Source organism: Pezoporus occidentalis, unplaced genomic scaffold, assembly GCF_034315485.1.
Source record: "Pezoporus occidentalis ecotype Australia unplaced genomic scaffold, CSIRO_AGI_Poc_V1 ctg95, whole genome shotgun sequence".
Lineage (NCBI taxonomy): Eukaryota > Metazoa > Chordata > Aves > Psittaciformes > Psittacidae > Pezoporus > Pezoporus occidentalis.
The window spans coordinates 2,373,323-2,394,162 of NW_026916315.1; the positions used below are offsets into that span (position 1 = coordinate 2,373,323).

A 20,840-nucleotide genomic window follows, 5' to 3' on the forward strand; every position below is an offset into this window, starting at 1 on the left:
TAGGTTTGCAAGAACTAGCAAATAATTTTAATGCTTTGAACCTTCCTTTGCCTATCACAGAATACTTCTTATCTGTATGTCAGGGTAATATGTTCCCGTGTTTCTGCAGTTGGATTTTCAGTAGCAGTTTTTGGGTGGCTTCAAGTTGACTGCAGTGAAACTGTAGTCAAACAGTCCTGGATGACAAATCAATCAAATAGAACTTAGATGCAAATCCCATGCTTTTCTGTCCCTTCTGTCGCTGACTCTTCATCACAGCTGATAAACACCAAGAGGATATTTTCAAATATGCTTTTTATGTTTAACCATGGTTTAGATTTGATGTGCCTAGGGAATATATCCAAAATTCAGTCTGACAAAAATTTCCCTTTGGGGAATATCCCCATGCATTAGCTTTGTCAATGAGTTGTGGGGTTTATGTTTTCCCTGTCTTTAAATCTCTTATTTGACTCCTTCTTTCTTGATTTTCCAGGCCTACCAGAAAGGAGCCAGCCCTAAATATCATGTTATTCCTGCAGGAGGCAAAGTACTGACTTCAGAAGAAGATTACAATTCGCTATCTGACAAACATTTTCCAGATCCTGTTGGTAAGCCCTGCTCAAAGCTGAACTGCCAAACCCCAGGCTCCGTTCCTTATGCAGACCTCTTCTCATCAGACTTTCAGGATAGACTTTAAAATGGGGCAACAGGAGGTGGGCACAGCCCTTTTTCTAAGTCAAAGCACAGCTCCAGATTGGATGTACACAGAACGTGCTATAAGCTAACGTTCAGAGAAATGCTGGCTCCCTTTTCTTTCCAACATCCCAGCACAAAGCTGTGCTGAAGCAGGGCAGGAACCACACCACCATTGTTCCCGGGCTTTGTTAATATTCCTGGCTTTTTTGTTTCCATTTTTAGATGCCAGCTGCCTGTGTTGACTTACAGTTGATAATAAGTCCCACAGAGAGGGCAGGAAGGTTGCTGCTGCTGAATTTGTTGTTTCTGGGACTGCAACTGCTGTGATCCTGCCTGTCCCCACTCCACAAAGATGGAGAAGATTCAGGCTTTAAGGGAGCAGATCTCATGTTTCAGAGTCAGATTTGGAAAACTGGATGGGATGCCACATAAGGAAAGGGAGAAGGGCAATGTGTAGAGAAAGATTTTTTTTTTCTAAGGCCTGTTTCATACCACTTAAAGTTATGACTGTTGAGAGGTGACCCTTTAAACCACTTTCCCAAGGGTGGTCAGAGGGTAGCATGAGGCAGCAGTGGCTGGAGGGGTCCTCTGTGTGTGCCACAGCTCTGCAGTACTTGAGCAATCTGGAACAGCTCGAGGCTGCTTGTGGGCTTCCTGTGGTCTCCCTTCACAAAGAGTGACTGTGTCCTTTATGGGTCTTCTCCCTTTCCGTGTGATATGAAGGCCCCCTGAGATAAACTCCTTGTGGCTGGGGTCTCAATGCATGGCACTGACACAAGACTGGGTTTGGTCATACATAAACTGCATTGCATAGCATCCCCTGTTCACAGTGACTCAGGGCAGGTGGAAACAAGATACTTAATGCTTTCTTTGCTTTACCTTCAATGGCTCAAAGTGACAGTTCATAAGGCCATTTTGCTGTTGTATTTGGAGACCCTGGAGACAGGGAAACTGCTGCTGCTCCTACATGGTTTAATGCAGTTCTTTTCTTTATGGAAGATCATGTGCTCCTATGTGGTCTCTACGTGGCCTGCTCACTGACATTTGCCTTGAAAACCTTTTTCCTAGCAGCTACAAGCCAATGAAATAGTCTTTGAAATGTCACCAAAACTGTGTAGTTTATGGCCACCTTGAATACAAAACAGAAGGACATGAAGTTGTACGGTATAACCTAGAGAGGTGGTTGGTGCCTGCTGAGTTTATCTGACCCAGATGTGTCCCCGTGACCTCTGTGCCAAATCACTTGGATCAAGAAGGAGACGATTTTTTCACGTCTCATGCATCCCTGTTCTCTCTGTTGTAGCAAAGAAGGAAACCCTCCAAGAAATGTGCAGATTTCACATGGAGATGTCTTTTTTCTGTGTAGGTTCAAGTGAGAAGGAGGTTGCTCAAGCCTTTGTTCAGCTGCCAAGGGAGTTCCCAGTTTACCTGTGGCAGCCCTTTGCCCGGCACAGCTACTATTGCTTCTCAGAGCCAGAAGCTCAGAGGCAGTTCAGTGCCGTGCTGTCAGACTGCGTGAGACACTCAAACCATGGTAAGTGGAGAAAGGCCTCTTCCTGTACGTCATTCACCCCAGTGAAGATTTAAAAAGCTGAAAAAGAATGCAAGTCACTTACAAAAGATGCATGACTTTCAGTACCTCGAGGAATGCAGTAGCATACCCCTTCTTGCTTTGCTGGGAGCAAAGTCAGGTGGGATTTGAGCTGCAGTGTAGTAAGCTTAGGTAGAAAACATGGGAATTGCTTTGAAAGTGGCATTCCCCTCTCTGACAGCTCATCTAAACCTAGTATCATGATACAAAATCATAGGAGATGTTTACAAAATATGTCATGTCAAACTCTCACCTGCAAGCTTGACAAATGCATCATATATATGTTAGACCAGGTTTGTAAAATGTGAAGGGAATGTAGTCTCCTGCACATGTCTAATGTTACATCACAAATGGTCAAACATTTAGTATTTTCTGTTGGTGTTTAGATAGCACCTAAGCCCCAGCCAGGGTTAAGCCCTGTAGCTGGCTGATGAATAGTGTGTAAGACATGGTATTGATTGTACACATGAGGATAAATTTTAAACCTCACTTTCTAAGTATGTTAGACTAGAAAACATAAAAGCTTCCAGCAAGTTGTGACTTGTTAGGATTATGAAAATGACCTTGATCCCATGAATTTGGAACACCATTTATGAGTTGTATCCTTCAGACAAATAAATGCTTTCCTGTTTTTCACATGACTTTTCTCATTTTCCATCAAGCTGACCTGGTTCCTCTGCTGGTGTCCAGGCTTTTCCATGCCTTTAGTGTCACTTTCAAGTCCCATCTGCTGCTGCTGCTCTTTGTGGGAGATGGGAATACTCAGGAACTTCTCCAGCAATCTCAGCCACTTGGGCCTGAAGCCCGTGCTTGCAGATAAATGAGACTGCAGTGTGTGAACAGTCCCTTTTACTTACAGAAGTGGCTCCCAGTGTTTTTTTTTAGCTGTCACTTTTGTCTTCTGGACATCAGCTTCACTCTATTACCCTCAGACAGTTGACTCACACTGTCCTCTCTGAATCCTTCTCAACTTCCTTTGCTATTCATTTGCCTCCACTGCCAAAGGCATTCCTGGTCTCATTTAGGACTCCATTCCCATAATGAAAACACACATTATGGTATATTGTTGTGCAGGTGAGGAGAGGCTAAAGGCTAGAACACCCAGTAGGCAAACACCCAGTCACAGGGACTATAAAGACTGTTTTGCAGCTAGATTAGCATGGGTTGGAGGCAGAACACACCTTCACTTGGCACTTCCAAATATCTTGAGTCTCAATAAATATTCTCTACGCAGCTGCCAGAGTAACCCAAATTCCCATAGCACGCTGGCCTCTATGATTTTCAGTTCTGATTAACTTGGTTTCAGCTGAGGTGGTCATACAGTATTAAAGTGTTCTGGAGCCATGCCTTTGCTCCTTACTGAGGTTTGGTAAGGAGGCGGGGATACAATCAAGTTTTCCTGGCACTGTTAATCCTCCATGACTTGAAGCCTGTTCATTAGGTTTGGGTTTTTCATTTCTCTCTTCTGGAGCAAGTGTAACAAGCTTGACAAAGTTTTGGCAGCCTTATTTTTTCTTAAAGTTCAGCACATTACTCTAGGGGCCAATTCTGCATTGGCAGAAGCTGGGACTAGATGACTTAATAGGTCTTTCCACCTCCAGTGCCTGTGAGTCTGTGTTTTATTATATTTCATATAGCTCAGCTATTGCTCAGTTATACATCTGTTCCAGGATTTATCCCTTTTAGCCTTTTCTGTGGTCAAGTTTTTCTCTGACCAAAGATGCTTAGAGACACTGGAGTGCTTAATGACACTGAAGTGCTTTCATCAAGACTCATCCTTTCTGTCCCATTATTTCTGCTCAACAGACTGGTAAGCAAACACAGTCTGTATTAAGAACTAGGAAATGCAGCTAGGAAAATGGGAGACAATATTTTCTGGATTTCTTGGAGTTACACTATCTTCTAGAAACCTAGGTGCTGCAAGCAGAAAAATGATCACTCACAAGCACCCCAGTAACCTTAGCTTTGTCCTTAGAGTGAATTTCAAGCTTTCTTTCAAGGACTTTGTATTGATGTATATTCATTCTCATACATGATGTTGCTTTATTAATACTTTTAAAAGCCTTATTTGCAAACAATTCTGCCTATAAAAACAGGTACCCAAACAGTCTGACAAAGTTATAGGCATGTGCAGAAATACAGTGGGTAATAAGGCTCATGATAGAAAATTTGGCTGTGTTCTTTTATTAAATAAAATTGAAAAGAGAAAAAAAATGTGAAAAAACCTTGGAGTTTGACTGTGGAATATTACTTACAGGGATAAGGAGCACCATCCAAGGCAGCACTCACCCCACATCTTCTAAAAAGCACTGAGTTAACTTTTGCCAGGGTAAATTTGGCAAGGGCAGGAGAAATACAGATGCAATGTCTGATCAGAAGTTGCCTTTCTGTATTTTCTATAATCTACCACTTCTAGAAAGGAATGTATCACACTGGGCTTTAGCCAGAAGCTTGGAGTAGTTTTTGGTTAAAGTCTGTTTTCTCCCAGGAAGCAGAATTAAATAGGGTTACTTGCTGAACAGAAAATGGAAGTGAGTTGGCATGTGGTCTTACAATGCCAGCTGCCCTGGCATTCAGCTGCTTCCTCTCTTTAGAGTCACTCTGTTTTAAGAGGTCCAGTCCGTGTTTCTGGGTTTTCTGGTCAGAACTCACAGTCAGGAGAATAGTTACAAAAGCATTTGGATTTAGAGTCAACACTCCTAAATATGATTCAGATGTATGGATTGCAAGTTGTTCTCTCCCTCTGCTCCCTGCCCCCCACACATCCCCTGCCAATTTTCCTGTTGTGTTTATCTTTTATACTACCTGATAAGGGTTTGCAGTTTGAGGGGACAGTGATTTCCTTCATTATCAATGGAATATGTAGGTTTATTTTGCACCCTTCTTTAATATAGTTCAAATAAAGTATATTTAAGGCCTTTAAAATCAGCTAAGCCAATCAAGACCTGATTGGTAATGGCTTTAAAAATATTCAAGCACAACCAGATGCATCCACTGAGATTCTCTGAATTACCTTCACTCTCAAGGTTGCTTGATGGATTAATCTGTGTACAGAAATCATCCCAGTTCAATGATTCATCTGGGCAACTCCCGCTTTGAGCTTTGCAAGTTGGCTTTTGTGATGCCTCAGGATTTGGGGAAGGGATCAAATGCTTTTTGGGTTTTAAGCTTTGAGGTCATGTGATTCAGGGAAGGATAATTAAAGAAAACACAAGTTCCCAGGAAGCATCAGAGGAACCCAGACAAACTGATAGAGGCAGAGGAGACCCTGACTTGGCTGCCCCAGTCCTCAGAGGAGGGAGCTCAGCTCATGAAACCCACCCAGGTGGGCCACCAGTGGTCTGGATCTGCTATCAGCAGGAACAGGTGCAGAAAGGTGTAATGAGATTTGGCAACTCTAACATAAGCCATGCTTGCATTTGAGTCCCTTTTCTGTCTGAGTTGAAGTAAAATATATTGCAAAACTGCTTTTCAGCATTCACTGTATGACGCTTCTCCTGTGAAAATTAGTGACTGTGTAACTTTTCTCCTAGGAAAAAAAAAGATTACTGTAAATTTGCATACTCAGTATAGAGGTGCTACTGTCTAATCTTGGCCATTATCTCAAAAGCTCTATCAAAAGGCTTCCTTCACTCCAAAGTGTCCATTCTTTACCAACAGCTTTGCAATGAAGGACTTCAGTGGGCTGCATTAAAGAACACTGCATGCAGCTTGAAATGCCACTATTCATTTCTCCTTGAATTTATTACCTAAGCATAGGATATAAAATATTATAACAGTCACATATGCTGATTTCAAAGCTTTATTGCTTTAATCAATGAATATGATAAATGAAAGGGTGAATTAAAGTAGTTAAATGACATGAACATATATATAGAATGATAACACTGAGGGGAAGTCTCTAGATATATAACATGGGTCAAAAAATGCTCTTTGTAGAAAAACAACAGGCCAACAGATGCAGAGGAGTAAATAGTAAAATAAGGTGATGTAGAGTAATACAACCTAGTGGTAGCTCTTGATAAGCATAGAATTCTAGAACGGTTTGGGTGGGAGGGACCTTAAAGGTCATCCAGTTCCAACCCCCTGCCATGGGGCAGAGACACCTTCCTCTAGATCAGGTTGTTCAAAGCCCTGTCCAGTCTGGCCTGGAAGACGTTCAAGGATGGGGCACCCACAACTTCCCTGGGCAACCTGTTCCTATGTCTCAACACCCCCATAAGTGATGAATGTCTTCCTAATATCTAGTCTAAATCTACTCTCTTTCACCTTAGAGCCATTCCTCCTTGTCCTATCAATATGTGCCCTTGTAAAAAGTCCCTCTCCAGATTTCTTTTTAGCCCATTTACTGCTCTGAGGTCTTCCTGGAGCCTTCTCTTCTTAAGGGTGAACAACCCCAACTCTTCCAGCCTGTCTTCATAGGAGAGGTGCTCCAGCCTGCTTATTATATTCATGGCCCCTCTCCAGACTTGCTCAAGCAGATCCACATCCCTTTTGGGTTGAGGGCCCCAGAGCTGAACACAGTACTGTAGGTGGGGTATCAGGAGAGCAGAGTAGAGGGGGAGAATCCCCTCCCTCGACCTGCTGGTCACGCTCCTTTTGATACAGCCCAGCACACGGCTGGCTTGCTGGCTGCAGCCTGCAAGCACACACTGCCGGCTCATGTGGAGCTTCTCGGCAACCAACCCCCCCAAGTCCTGCTCCTCAGAGCTGCTCTCAATCCAGCCTCTGCCCAGTCTGTGCTTGTGCTTGGGATTTCCCCAGCCCAGGTGCAGGACCTTGCACTTGGCCTTGTATTTAATCCTTTATGTTTGTATGCCCTGAAAATCTGCATAAATATTCTGAACGCTTATTTAATTTTCCAGTATTTTAGGAGGTCTTCTCATTTCCTGTATGAGGTTACCAGCTCGTGTGTCACTTCATATTTGCTATTAAAAGTGAAAAAGCCTAACCACTTGGTGCTTGGATAGAGGGGATCTGTGTGACAAGAAGGAAATTACAACTAGCTAATTCTGAGAGATGTGGAGTTTCACTTCATGATTTTGTTTTCTTTCATCTCGTTAGATTTCACTTCCTTATCTTGATGATCAACCTCATGACACAGGAAGCTAACATATTTAAAAATCATATCCTGTCATCTCCGGTTTCACCATAAATAACAAAAAAATATAGAAATAAATATATTAAAGAAGTAAAATAAATACATTAGGTAAGAGAGAAATACAAAATGCATTTTTAAGGTCATGCAGGGTATTCTGTCACAGCTTAGCTATGTCAGGACAGCTTCAGGTTCTTTTTTCTTCATCTCTGTCTTTTAGTGTTGCTATTAGCTGCTTCCACATTTCCTTTTTTAACTGTAAGTTTAGGTGGCAGGTGTTTTTCTCATGATAATTTCTAGCTTACCTATATTACATTCATATAGTACATGTAGGGCTTACCAATGCTTGGACTATAGTTCAAAATAGTTACTGAAGTGTTGATAAAGGTTGAGAAGTTGACAGTAAACACTTAAGTTGAAGGATACATATCTCCATGTACAGAGCAAAGCAGCTGTCACAACTCCAAATGGGACTTTGGAAAGATTTCTTAGTCTTCATGTTACAAACAGGGTGGCTTATTTTGTCTGGAGATAGCAGCTGAAGAGAAGGATTTTCTTGTTGCCTTTTCCAGATGACATTCAGAAGAACCAAGTAAAGTAGAACTGAGGAGGAAATTGCTTTTTTTGACATTAAAGAAAATGTACTTCACTGGGATGAAAGCAAGACCTTTCTGAAGGTTTGCATGATGATTTGGAGTGGGAAAAGGTGTGAATGGAGACAGAGTATTCAGCCCTTTGACTGCCTCACTCAGATTTGGGATATGTTCATTGCCTCCTCTCACTGCATCTGCTGCACTTTGATTAATTAAATCACTTTATGCTTAATAAGATCAGATCTCCTGTGATCCAGATGAGTGTCTGGGACCATGGCTGGTCTTTCACCAGATATCTTAGATACAAATGGACTTTTCAAAACTGATGTGTAAATTTTCATAGGAATGTTATTAATGTAGTCTTAACTTTCAAACCATTCAGCTGTATCTTTGATGAGGCTTGTAGGGTGCTACAAAGTATTTGAGGACACAACTTGGAAAGTTTTTGTATAATTGAGAATATTTTGCTTAAAATAAGGACATTTTTCATCTTTTGGGGATGTTTTATGCTCTACAGCATGAGTTCTTTCAATTAGTGTGGCTTTTGCCTTTACAGTAAGTGTGCTTGCCTATACCGTAGTGAGGATTTTCAGTCTGTAGGAGCTCCATTCATTCTGAAACACCGTGATTAACATGCTAAAATTCTAATTGTGATTTCAGTCTGTGTATCTCTTATCACCTCCGTGCCTTGTGCTGATTCTCCTTTTCTTATCTATTACCAAGCATGGAGCAGTGCAGAAGAGCCACTGTGTTGTGCCCACCACCCTAGCCTAACTTCGGAGCTGTGAAGATACTACCTGTTGTATTCAGGCTCCAGCTTCAAAGTTAAGCAGCAGAAAAATTCCCACCTGCACCAGTAATATTGTAGCTGGTTTGGAAAGCACTTGGAAATTGTCACAGATAAATGATACTGTGATTCTTTGTGTTTATACAGTGCACTCATGTCATAGATTGTGAAACAAAGCTGCTGGTCGCAGTAGAGGGAGGTTCCTTGTCGTCTGTCTTATGCTGCTTTGAGCAGCTTTAATACAGGCATTATGTGCTGCAAAGCAAATAGTTAAACCTTCTGAATGTTGGTTTGGTGGTCTTGGAGGGAACTTGCTCTGCAAAACTGTATTTGCTATAAATACAGTGTATTATTGCAGGGTTGTATCCTGTTTGGAAATGACCTCATCTAGCTTGTTAGCGGTTAGCAGCTTCATACCACATGATGTATGCATAATAGGATAATACATTGCTCTCAGGGAAACATCTGAGCTATAAGGTTGATGCTTCTCAGACCCAGTGCATTATACTTTAATTAATTCTCAATTTGGATAATAATATGACAGGACTCCATTCTACAAAAATAAACGGTGTGTCCTTCTATTCAGGGGATCATTTTCAGAGGTGATGCAGCTGTGCTACAAGCCCTGGGCAAACTATCTTTTCCTGAGGTCCAGTTCCCAAGCTCTCCTCATCTCCTCAGATTCAAGCAGATGGATTGATTCACATTTTCTTAACTGCCACCCTCTTTGGGTTGGGACTATTTGCTTATTTTTTGAAGACAGAAATTTTTTGAACCTTATTTTTTGGAATTGATGGCCATGGGTTTTCTTACGAACCTGCTGAAGTATCTTACAAACAGCAGCTCTTAAAATGTGCTGGGAACCCAGGTGGTAGCTTTTTTGTCATGTGATAACACGATCAGATGGTCTTGCCCTCTCTTAGCCATTCTTTGAGTCCTGTCCATAATCCTCTGTGTGATGATATCACTTATACACCTTATAGTAAAAAGTTGCTCATCATTAAACAGAAACTGTGTGAGCAGTGGACAGTAATCACTGTAGTCCCTACCCACAGCAAATAATTCCCAGTCAGGTATTACCAGAAATGCTAGAAAAAAATGCTATTGCAGGAAACCTGTGCTACAAAGATCACTCGTAGAAAGGGAAATTGTTCTTCATCATGCTCTTTTATTTTATTTTTATTTGATAGACATCCCCTAACTGCGGTGTTGAGAGGTTGGCAGAATGATTCCTTAACTGCAGGAGCATCTAACTGATGTTTCACAGCTGCATTCACCCGAAATCCTTCGGTGGCTGGCAGTGTGCAGTAGCTTTCTTTGAAGTACCAGTACAAGAGATGGAAATGACCTATGTATTCAGATGGTTAAGACACCACAGATCTTAAAATAGCAGCCTTTTCTTTCAGCAGCCTCCTTCTAGTTTGGGTTTGTGTGTTTTCATTTTTACCTGCTTTTGTTTTAAAAGAACTAAAATTTGGTCTTTTTTTTTGTTTGTTTTCTTGTTTTTTAAATCAAAGAGCATGTATAAAGGAAAGCAGAGGAAAAACAATGGTCTAAATGCATTTGAAAGAAACAGATGCCAAGGGGAGAAGGGGATGACTTGGAAGGATAAGAAAATTGGATAAAATGTAATTTGCATTTCCTAGCATGAAACCTATTCCACTGAGAGTAGCAGTGTCCAGTGGAAATAGTAAGTGGTCAAAGCCCCATCTTTTGAGACTGCTAAAAGAAAAGACATTTAAAAATAATTTTTAGCCTTATCCACCTCCTACTACTATTTGTAGCATCAAAAGAAGGAAGACCTTTCACTGGTATCTGTACAGAATTTTTTGTCCCAGGAAAATGCTATATAAGGTGAACAACAAGAAAGTGCTACAAAACAGTTTTGGTGCTGCCTTCACCTGAGCCAGTTTTCCACCAAATAGATGAAGAAGCAAGGAAATATTACTGTGAGATCACATAAAATTAAATACAGTTTCTACTAATTTACCATACTAATTTCCTTCCAGTGGCTGTCTTCCTACCTTCCCCACTCTTTAACCAAAGTCAGCCTGTGGTTTTTGAAGATCTGAGGAAGTATTCATGGTCCCTGCTGTCTTGCAGGAGGGAACTACAAAGTATAGCAAGTTGTTTGTGACTTACATTGGGAAGAGACATTTGACCAAAGCTGCAATTATTGAAGATGGTAGGCAAGAGCCAGGCAAGGCTACCTTCCTACCTATGGGTCTTTACATGATCATCTCTTATATATACAGCCATAGTTGAATGCCAGATTGCTTTAATATCAATTATAGTTACCTGCAGAAAGAATTCAAGGACTGTATGGAAAATAATATTCACTGAATGCAGAATCTTTAACAAAATTGTAGGCAGCTCTCCCGCTCAGTAACATGTACATAGATGTGAGAGCTGCAGGAAACAGATGAACCCAGGGTGGATTACTTCTGAGTTTTGGTAGTCAGCTGATGTGTGTTATGGCAGAATCAGCATTTCTTTAATTAAAACCCGTGTTCTGTGAGCTCAGACTTCTGGATTCTGTTTTAACACTTGTTCTTCTAAGTCTTTGGGCCTTAGCCTATTGTGAAATGTCAGCCAAAAAGCTTAGATTACCCTCAGTGTTTTAGCTCCCTTTGGTAAAAGCGCCTTGTCCACAGTCAATCCCTTCACTACTATTACAAATAAAAGTAATAAATTTCTTGTAAGAAAAGCCCATATGGGAGAAGGACATTTAGTGGTTTACAATAGGGGCACTCTGTTTTCAAGAATGACATACTCATTTTTTACACATCATGAAACATACTGACTGCAGTTCCTTGGCTCTCTAAACAGTTTAACACAGTAATGTTGTTGCTGTGTGCAAAAATCAGCAAGTTCCTATTTGCAGCATTAGCCAAGGCACAGGAGGGAACTGTGAACCATTCGTGTCTCAGTAGAGCAAACCACCCCATCAGTTCTGGGAGGTGGAAAATTCTCACTGTCTGAAGTCCCACCAGAGAAACATTTCCCTGCTCTTCCCAAACAGAGACTTTTCTATGCAGTTGCACAAGGAGTACAGAAAAGAGCTGTGCTGACACTTAGAGGAAGACTTAACTGTCACTGTTGCATTTGTTGAGGGGGCAAATGATACGCCATCTGTCTTCAAACACCTATTGGCATTCCTGATGTTTGATGACCATTTTAGCCTCTTTCATGCTGCAGTAGTGAGTTTGAATAGCTTCATTCATGACAGTTATTGTTCAGAGGGGCAAACAATTTAAATATTGATACAGATATTGATATATCCATTCGATAAGGATATTGAAATACTTTTTAACAGTTAGCATGGCAGGTTAGTATATGTAATGTTAAAGAAGCATGTGTTGCAATTAAGAAAAATAATCAACTAAGCAGTTAAACATCAGCTTTTGAGCTTTTTGCTACAAAGCGCAGCAACAGACCCAATTCAGCAGTCTGCAGTATATACAGATACAGAATCTGAACTGAAATATTCGACTACAGATTTCATATTATTTTGATTTGCTGAAAATCCACCATTTTAGCTAGATGCAGTGATTTCTGTGGCACTCATCCTCTCTGGTAATGAGGTGTATTTATAGAAGTTTTTGCGCAGAGGTCTTAGTGTTTTGACTGATCTAAGACCAGTCAATCTATGCCTGTAGACAAGACCAAATTTATCAGGGCAATCAGTTTCCACTGCTGCCTTTAGACACACAGAGGAAATGTTAGTGAGTCAGGAAAATTATTCAGATAGCCTTTCCCAAGGGGCTTTTAAGCAATGTTCCAGCAACACATCCATCTTCAAACAAAGTTGCAGCTGTCCTGCCGTGGATGGGAGAGCACATAGGAATTTGGGACTGAAGATTTCCTCATTGCTTGCCTGTACAACCAAACATTCACCTGCCAAGTGACAGAGAAGGAGTCCCAGCTCATTGCCTGAAGCACCCTATTAGGAGACTGCAAATCCCACAGCAGCCGAAAAATCAAATACAGGTGAAATTGGAATGAGGAACTCTAAGTAAACACTTCTGCATCAGGTGCAAGTGTGCTCGGTGGGCGTCAAACAGTCTGTCTTCTGTGTATCATCTTGTTAAGGTTTGAGATTTTCTGCTTTTTAAGAGCAATTTAGACTTTTTATCCACTGCATGCTGTAGCTTTCTGCAGTCCTGAAGAAACTGAGCTATGCCTTTGAGAGACTTGCAAATTTGGGTAGATTTGTGAAGTCATGGTGCTTCCAGATGTCCTTCCATCTTTTAGAGCAGAGCTTTATAGTGGTTATTCTGTTATGTTTATAAAAGGAATTTATGGCTAGCAATATCTTATCTGTTATTAAAATTAGGCTCCATACTTGGATGTCTAAAGATAGAGTCTCTAGATGGGTTTTCTTATGTTCAAATTAAACAAATCAAAGAGAATTTTTTTTACTCTCCACAAATAAAATGATGTTATATTCATTAGCAGTTGGAGAAGATGCTTGGTAATTTTCCAAGTGCAGACTATAGCCTGGATTAAGCATGTAACATGAGTCTGAGTACCTATAAAGCCTCACTGGCCTTCTGCTGGATAACATCAGTAAATTGTATGGCTTTGTATGGAAGTTGGTTAAGGCTGATGTACAACCACCACTGCACCAAGCTCCTCTAAAATGTTCCATTTTCTACAAGCAACGGGGACAGATGTGTCACTCATGGTAGGTGCCAGCCAGATTTGTTGAAGGGGAAACCCTTGCAAGGGCGTTAAGGAGAGTGAAGTACATGTCATCCTTTCTTCTGATGAACAATCGTTCCTGATATCACTGGGGTTTACCACCTGCCCTGTTTGCAGCTGCAGCGTTTGCTTCCATCTCCCACACACCATCCTCTCTCCTGCACGCAAGCGGTGCTGTCCCAACAGCTTATTCATTGTTGTCCTTGCTTTGCTATGGCATAACAGAGCTGGCTGCCAAGCCAGCTGTGATCCTCTAGCCTTTCCATAAACTGCTAGATCTGATTTACAGAAGCTCTGTTTCTTCCCTGCTGAAATCTTAGAGTATGTGCACCACAGCTCCTTTCAGCTTGGGTACAATTCTTTCTTCTTGAGCCATACCCCATGAATGTGTCTCTGTCTTGTGTGCCTCACTAACAGCTTCTGCACAGCCCAATGTTGGATGGATCTAGTTGTTCAGTGCCTTATCACTGATGCAATCTTTTCCTCTTATGGAAAGTGGGAATGAAATTGCCTAAATTAAGCAATTGTAGAAGCCTTGAAGGATAAAGCTTCCTTTCTACTTTGGGCTGTTTTTATAGTAAGACTGCCATAGTTATGTTTTTCCTCCATGTTTACTGGCATAGGAAATAATGCATGACTGGGATTTTATGGTACTTGCAGCTTGATATTTTTCCCATGAACTATTCAAATAAATTGCTTTTGGATTTTTAGCACCTTCTTCCCACTTCTGTATCAAATTAGGACAGTCAGAACAGAGAGAAAATATTCTCTTTACCATGAAGTTAAAGGAGTTTGATGACCTTAGAGGGCAGACTCTTGTCAGCACTGGTGCATCATCATCTCAGCAGGTCCAAGATCCAGCCCTTTGGATGGTCTGTTGTCCCTTTTGGTTAGGAGCACAGCTGTGAAGAAGGAAAACATGTGAGTCATGATCAGAGAGCTGCAAGAGCTGCAGTTTTCCCTTTCTCCAGCCAAGCCTGGCCCTCTTCTTGTCAAAATATTCAGAGTTTAATTCTGTGAGGACAGAAGCTTTCATATGCAGTGCTCCACCAGTTTCTCAGATGAAATATTCCATTCTTTCACTAAAGCTGCCATCTCTTGGCAGTAAACAACCCGACTTAAACTCTTCTATTGATATTTTATCATTCTTGTTTGTGACTTGCTATTAAAAGTGCTATAAATCATGGAGGTAGCAATGAAGGTATGGTTAGGATTTTACCTGTCTGTTTTTCTCTTGTTTGATCATTGTGTGAGCTTGAAGAAATTGTATGATCTCTCTGGACCTCCAAATATCTGCAAATTGGGGATGGTATCTAGAGAGTGGCACTGAGAGAGTGTTTACTGCACCACACTATCTATAACTTACCTCCCTGAAGTAATTCTTACGTTCAGGGGAAACTCTGAAGGGGTAAATTCTGACGTATGGGCTCTTAGCAGATCTGAAACTTCATTGCCTACCATTTAGATAAAATCTATTCAGTGCTGCTTTCAAGCAGCAGCCAGGGTAAAGCACTGATGAAATTAATTGTATGTTTCACTAGCTTTCGTTTTTGTGTTTTAAAGCATGTGGTAGTTGACATTTCAAGCATTACTGAAGTTTTAATCCTTTGTGTTTCCCATAATTTGTATAATGCCTGTATTGTCCTTGGTATGCATGCAAGCCTCCTATAAAGCTCCTCTCTTCAGAAGTTTCATGAACAAGTCAGAAATGTCTTGCTTGACAGGCAGGACTTGTGAATTTACTCTCTGACTCTTCACATAACAATAGTTTTTACATATCAGTATCTTTTAAAGTAGCATACTTACCTTTCAGAGAATTAACATTCTTTCCTCCTTTCTTCCTAACATGTACACGACAGGATTTCGGCTGATCAAGGCTGCAAGTACATAACCTTGAGGAGTGGACAGTAAATCATTGTGGCTTTGTTTTTCCCTTCAGATAATCCTCACAATAATCCTGAAGCCCAGTTCCACAGCAGAGACACAGCACTTGAGTTCCTGAAGTGTTTCAGTGGTGGTTTTTGTTACTCAGGTTTGTCGGGCAGCCTGGTTGCAATAGGGAGCTTTTCCACAGTTTGAGGCAAAGGGACTGTTTCTCCCCAGATCATGACAAACTAGTCCTATTGTATAACTGCTGTTGCAGTCTTAATTAGCTGTGGGTTTATACACTCTCATGTGAAGGAGAGTGTTGGCTGCAACTGTCTTGAAAGCCATTAGCAGTTTGGAAAGAACAAATTGTTTGTGATGTGATTTCTGTTGCACAACTGGTTAACCGGAGTTTGTAAGAGCAAACTAGCTCAGCCACTTCTCAGGTTTTTCTGTGCTGTGGTCTCATTTGTACAACAGTTTCCCCAGGCTACCATGCTGTTCTTGGGAAAAGCTACCATCTAGCAGCAGTAGCTGTGGACGATAACCAGATACTCTGGAGCTGTGGTTAAACATTCTTGAAATATTTAGGGAAAGCAGCATGATTTTGTCAGAAATGTTTGTGCTTAATTGGTACAAGCACAGTGCTTACTTTGTTCATGAAAAATCATCTTTATCATCAGTTCCTGAATAAAACAAAGAAAATAAAAGATTATTGGGGAGTGTTTACTCAGGGTTTAGAAATTCATCAAGCGCTTACAACATGCCACAATCAGCTGACTATGATTATCTTAAATTCTTAATTCTTATCTTGCATTAAAGAAGCAGAAGCTCCCAACTCTTGGTCCTGATATGGACCGTTGAAGTCTTCCCATGTACCATCTTACATTGCTCATAGGTATAAAGGCAAGGGATGAGCTTTCACTTGTTAATGTCCGCCTCATCATAGTCTACCACAGACAAGGCTTCCTGCCGTAAAACTCTTACTTTATCATGTGCTCCATATTAACATTTTCATATTAACATTTGCCGGTTCTGGTTTAACTTATCAACTTAGATGGGGTGGTAGTTCATATTTGCAGTGTGATAGTTACATTGCACTTCTAAATCTTAATGAATGCCCAAGATCTTCAGACATTCAGGTTTAATAAATAATTTAAAAATATTAGTTAGATGCACCTGAAACAGAAAAATGGATCAAAAAAGGATGGTAATTTTGTAAAGATTATTTATGGGTAAATCCTTTATGTTACTTTGTGTTTTCTCTAGATTTTCTCAACCAGACAACATATGAAGTTGAGGCATTCTTAGAAGCCATTCAATTCTTCCGGCAGGAGAAAGGCCACTATGGGATGTGGGAAATGATAACTGGTAACGAAAAAGAGGTAAAAGAATATCTTCCTGATATTTTATTGGCTTTGGATATGTCAGCTTTGAGGATAATGAAGGTTGTAAAGCCTCTTGGGAAAAAATGGCATTTTGAAAAAGAAAATCTCATAGGTAGAAATGCCCAAGATTTCAAGATACTTCTTACTGATATGTAAAGTGATAATTCTTTTTTAATAAAATCCATTTTGAGTTTTTTGCTAGAAACTGAAAGAAAGTGTGCTATGAACTAAAATTCTTGCATTGTACTAGAATGTAGGGATGACTACATTTCCACAAAAAAGCTCATGCATCTACTTTAATTTTATGCCATGGGGTCAACTGGTGAATAAATGCTGTGTCTTAAACAAAGCACTTGCTAATATCTCTCTATCACATTTGGTGCTGTTTACAGTTTCAGTAAATTAGTGAAAACAAAAGCAATACACACAAAACACAGTAGATACTCTCTGTCAGCTGAATCGGGCTTTGCTCTGGTTTTCTATCTTTCATGAGAGCTATTTTGCAGATAAGAGATTTTTTTTTTCTTCTGTTGCTATTACCTTTGTTACTTAACACAATACTTTCCTGCTCCTTGTCCTGTAATGCCTCCAGATGTCATCATAGGAGATCAGGTTTCATGAAGAACAGAATAGCAGCTAAACAAAAATTTTGAAGAACCTCTTCATTTTGCTTTTCCCTGTACTTTGGGACTGAAGCTTTTAGTCCTGATTGGATAAACTGGTATACCTACTTATTGTGCCAGACTTCTGAAACAAGAGTCTTGCATAGTAACAGTCATACTTAAACACCAGGAATCTGTGTACTTCAGCTCTTCAGAAATGAGGTCCTAGGTCTGGGTCCATATTTGGGCACCTGAGCGAGTAGCTTTGGAGCACTGGTGGTAGCTAAAGTAATTTCACTGATCTCTCTGGCATCACTCCAGATGTCTTTTAGTGCAATTGAGCCATTATTTGGGCCCTGATTTACAATTGTTTTCCTAAGCACTGAGTACTCAGCAGCAAATATTTACTTCAGTACCAGCTGCTGGGTGTTTTCCTTTATGAAATCTCTCTTCCCTTTGGGAAAATGGGAAAAAGCTTGATGCAGAGTTTATAATGTGGGGATTTGTTTTAAGAAATCAGATTATTCTTTTAGGAGAAGTCTACTTTTGAAATGCTGAAGAATGTGGAAACTGGGGAAGAAACTATAAACATTGTCTTTCTCAATGCCATCATGTCAGGGATTGAGGTTTACTGCTAACATCTGATAATTCCTTAGTATAAGGAGTTCCATCTTTCCAATGGAGGGAGTGAGGGTTTTCCTCTTCTCCCCTCCTCCCTCAAGTTACGTAGCTGTTATAGTGCTAGTTCCATTTTATGTTTTATTTTTATTTTTGCTTGCCAACTACTTACTCATAGCCCATATACCTCAAGAGAACTGTAATCAGAAGACATCCAGACTAGATATGCTATTATCTTCTTAGTAATAATTCATTCTGCAACTCTGGTTTGTTCTCACGCTTACTTTAACAAATATAATAATTATTTTAGGCAAATATCCAAGCTAAGTGAGTGGTTTGGAATGAGCAAGCTACAGTTTGTTGCTGTAAAAATCTCTGAAGAATGCCAATAAATATATTCCCTGACATTAATTTATAAAGACAGAGTCTCTACAGCACTAGCTCATGCAGTTCTACGTAGGTACTGCAACATGGATGTAATACTAGCAAGTACCCAGTCACTTGGCTGAAGACCTACTGATTTTTTTTTTTTCTGTGTCATAAAAGTTATTTTTTATGGTTTTGTTTTTGTTCTTTTTCATTTTTAAGGTTTCACTATTAATAAAGCATAACTTCAGTAGTAGATGGTATTTCTGTAGGTTAAGTGCTGAAATACTGGGTTAAACCCATTAAAATATCAAAAATGCTTGTTGTAAGCAGCAGCAGAGAGCTTTTTTTGGTGAGAGCACTAAAACACCCTGATTTTGTACTAATATAACTTCATTGGTCAGTACTACATGAATGCAGAAGTAACGCACTGGTAAATCAAGAATAGCAGAATAAGGGATTAAAAAGCCCCAAAATTCTACAGTGCACCTTTCAGTACAGAAATATAAAGCCAATCCAGCATTCCTAAAAACGTGCTCAAATTCTTCAGAATATGTTTGATCCATTGTCACATTTATTATTTGTTCTGTGGTGCTCCAGTTTGGGTTATTCTTGAGATTATTTTTAACTGAACTATTAGTTTAGGACCTGAAATAGTCCGTTGGTTTTGACAGGTATTTGAGTCAGCACAGCTGAATCCAAAGTGGTAGTGTGGCATAATCTATAAGTACTTAAGTTGCATGAAACAATTTTAATAGGGTATGGCATGTTATAGATATATTAGATGTATAAGTAGGGTATTGTGTGTTTCTGTAGGGGCTCTCTTGCACCCAGGAGGTACTCTATTTTACACTACATGGCATGCAGTCAAAGCCCTTTCTTACTTACTTTTGCTGTCTAAATTACTGCCATTTCCCTGTCGTGTTGTTGGTGCATGCCTAAAACCCGCTCAAGGAGCTGTAATATGTGAGGTTGAATGTCAGGAAGCATTGGCATGATGAAATATAAAGTTGAGCAGTGCTTTTACATTTTGTATTGGCTTAGCCAGTAGCTGGGTGCCTCAGGGCTGTGGTCCTTGAATGAGGACTACGCTGGGCTGTTGCTGAAGCAAGGACAAGAGCTGGGTTCAAATACGCATCACTTAGCAAAACCTCTGTTCAAGCCCCACTGGAGAAAAAGGAAGACTATGTCCTTTGTCTGTGACACTTTACTGAAACCATTGAGCAAGGTAGTAATCCTTTAAATCCTTTACCCAGAGTAAATGAGAAATCTACCAAAATTTAAGATGCGTTTTGTGCTCCTTTTTTAGGGTTACTATGTCTCTCTGTGATTTTCAGGATAGCCACTGCACTTCAAAGCTTTCAAGAGTCTGTGGGCAACCTCATATCTGTGCACAGTTGGGACAGACAAAAAGCCTTGATGAAAGGCTATGTGCTGTTCTGCATAGCACATAAACCATAGTATTGCCTCTGTCATCACAAATTGGCAGCTGTACATCTGTAACTGTGGGCCACTACAAACATACCTGGGCAAGATCTATGAACAGAAAATGAGCATGTCCAGAAATAAAAGATGTCCCTTTCTCCTCTGGATTATGAGGATGAGTAATGACTGAACCAAATACAAGACTGAGGTCTTTAGTTCAAAACTGAGATGCTTTAAGCAGAGAAATTCAAGAATCCAGCATATATCCTCAGATGCTTCCACAGGAAACGTTCAGAGACCTGAGGTCACAAAGAAATAGCAATAGGACAGGTCCTGTGATGAACTCCTTACCTCTGCTTGCATAGTTTGCCTTATTGGCCAACTTGCTGCTGAAAGTAGGAGAGAGGTCTCACAGCTTTCTCAGGCCAGAGGACATACAGTGTCCATAAATAAAAAATGGAGAGGAAAGCCTAGACTCCCCAAGTCAGATCTCTGCCTGTAACTCTGCATTTATTGCCAGTTTGGTGCATCTGAGTGGGATGGGCAAGGAAGACATTGTCGTTCAAATCTATGCAGACAAGGTTCAAAGCCTGATACAGTGTGTAACTCTGAAGAAAACTTCTGAAATGGGTACCAGTGAATGAAACCAGGCATCCATCTCACACCATTAAATTCTTTCTGTATTGAAAAAAGAATTTGATCCTTCTCCTGTACAAAGTTGGGTGACGCCATCAAGAGAAACACAGAACCATAGAACAGTTTAGTTAAAAGGGGATCTCTGGAGGTTATCTGGACCAATCCCACACTTAAAGCAGAGCCAACTTTAGGGGCTTTGTGTAGTTTAGTTCTGAAGACATCCAAAGCTGGAGGGGGCATGACTTGTTCACATGATTGCCCTCATGCTGAAAGATATTTCTTAATACCTGACTATTATTTCCCTTGTTACTACTTGTAACTGTTACCTTCTTCCTTTCCCTGGCCATTTCCAAGAAAAGTCTGGTTGTGCCTGCCTAACATCCTCTATATTGAAGTTGTGGACAGTAGTAAGGTCTCTCCTGAGCCTTATCTTCTTAAGGCTGAGCAAACCCAGCTCCCTTTGCCTCTCCTTACATGTCATGTTCTCCATC

The 20,840-nt window shown here is 40.4% G+C and overlaps 1 protein-coding gene across 1 annotated transcript in view; it reads left to right on the forward strand.

The window, feature by feature from the left end:
• The window catches only part of NIBAN1 (niban apoptosis regulator 1), a 66,444-nt gene that overhangs the window by 31,555 nt on the left and 14,049 nt on the right, over positions 1-20,840 (forward strand). Inside the window, exons 4-6 of the mRNA XM_062606320.1 lie at positions 473-587; positions 2,042-2,209; positions 16,584-16,699. Coding sequence (XP_062462304.1) covers positions 473-587; positions 2,042-2,209; positions 16,584-16,699 — 399 coding nt within the window. The remainder of the gene's footprint in view (positions 1-472; positions 588-2,041; positions 2,210-16,583; positions 16,700-20,840) is intronic.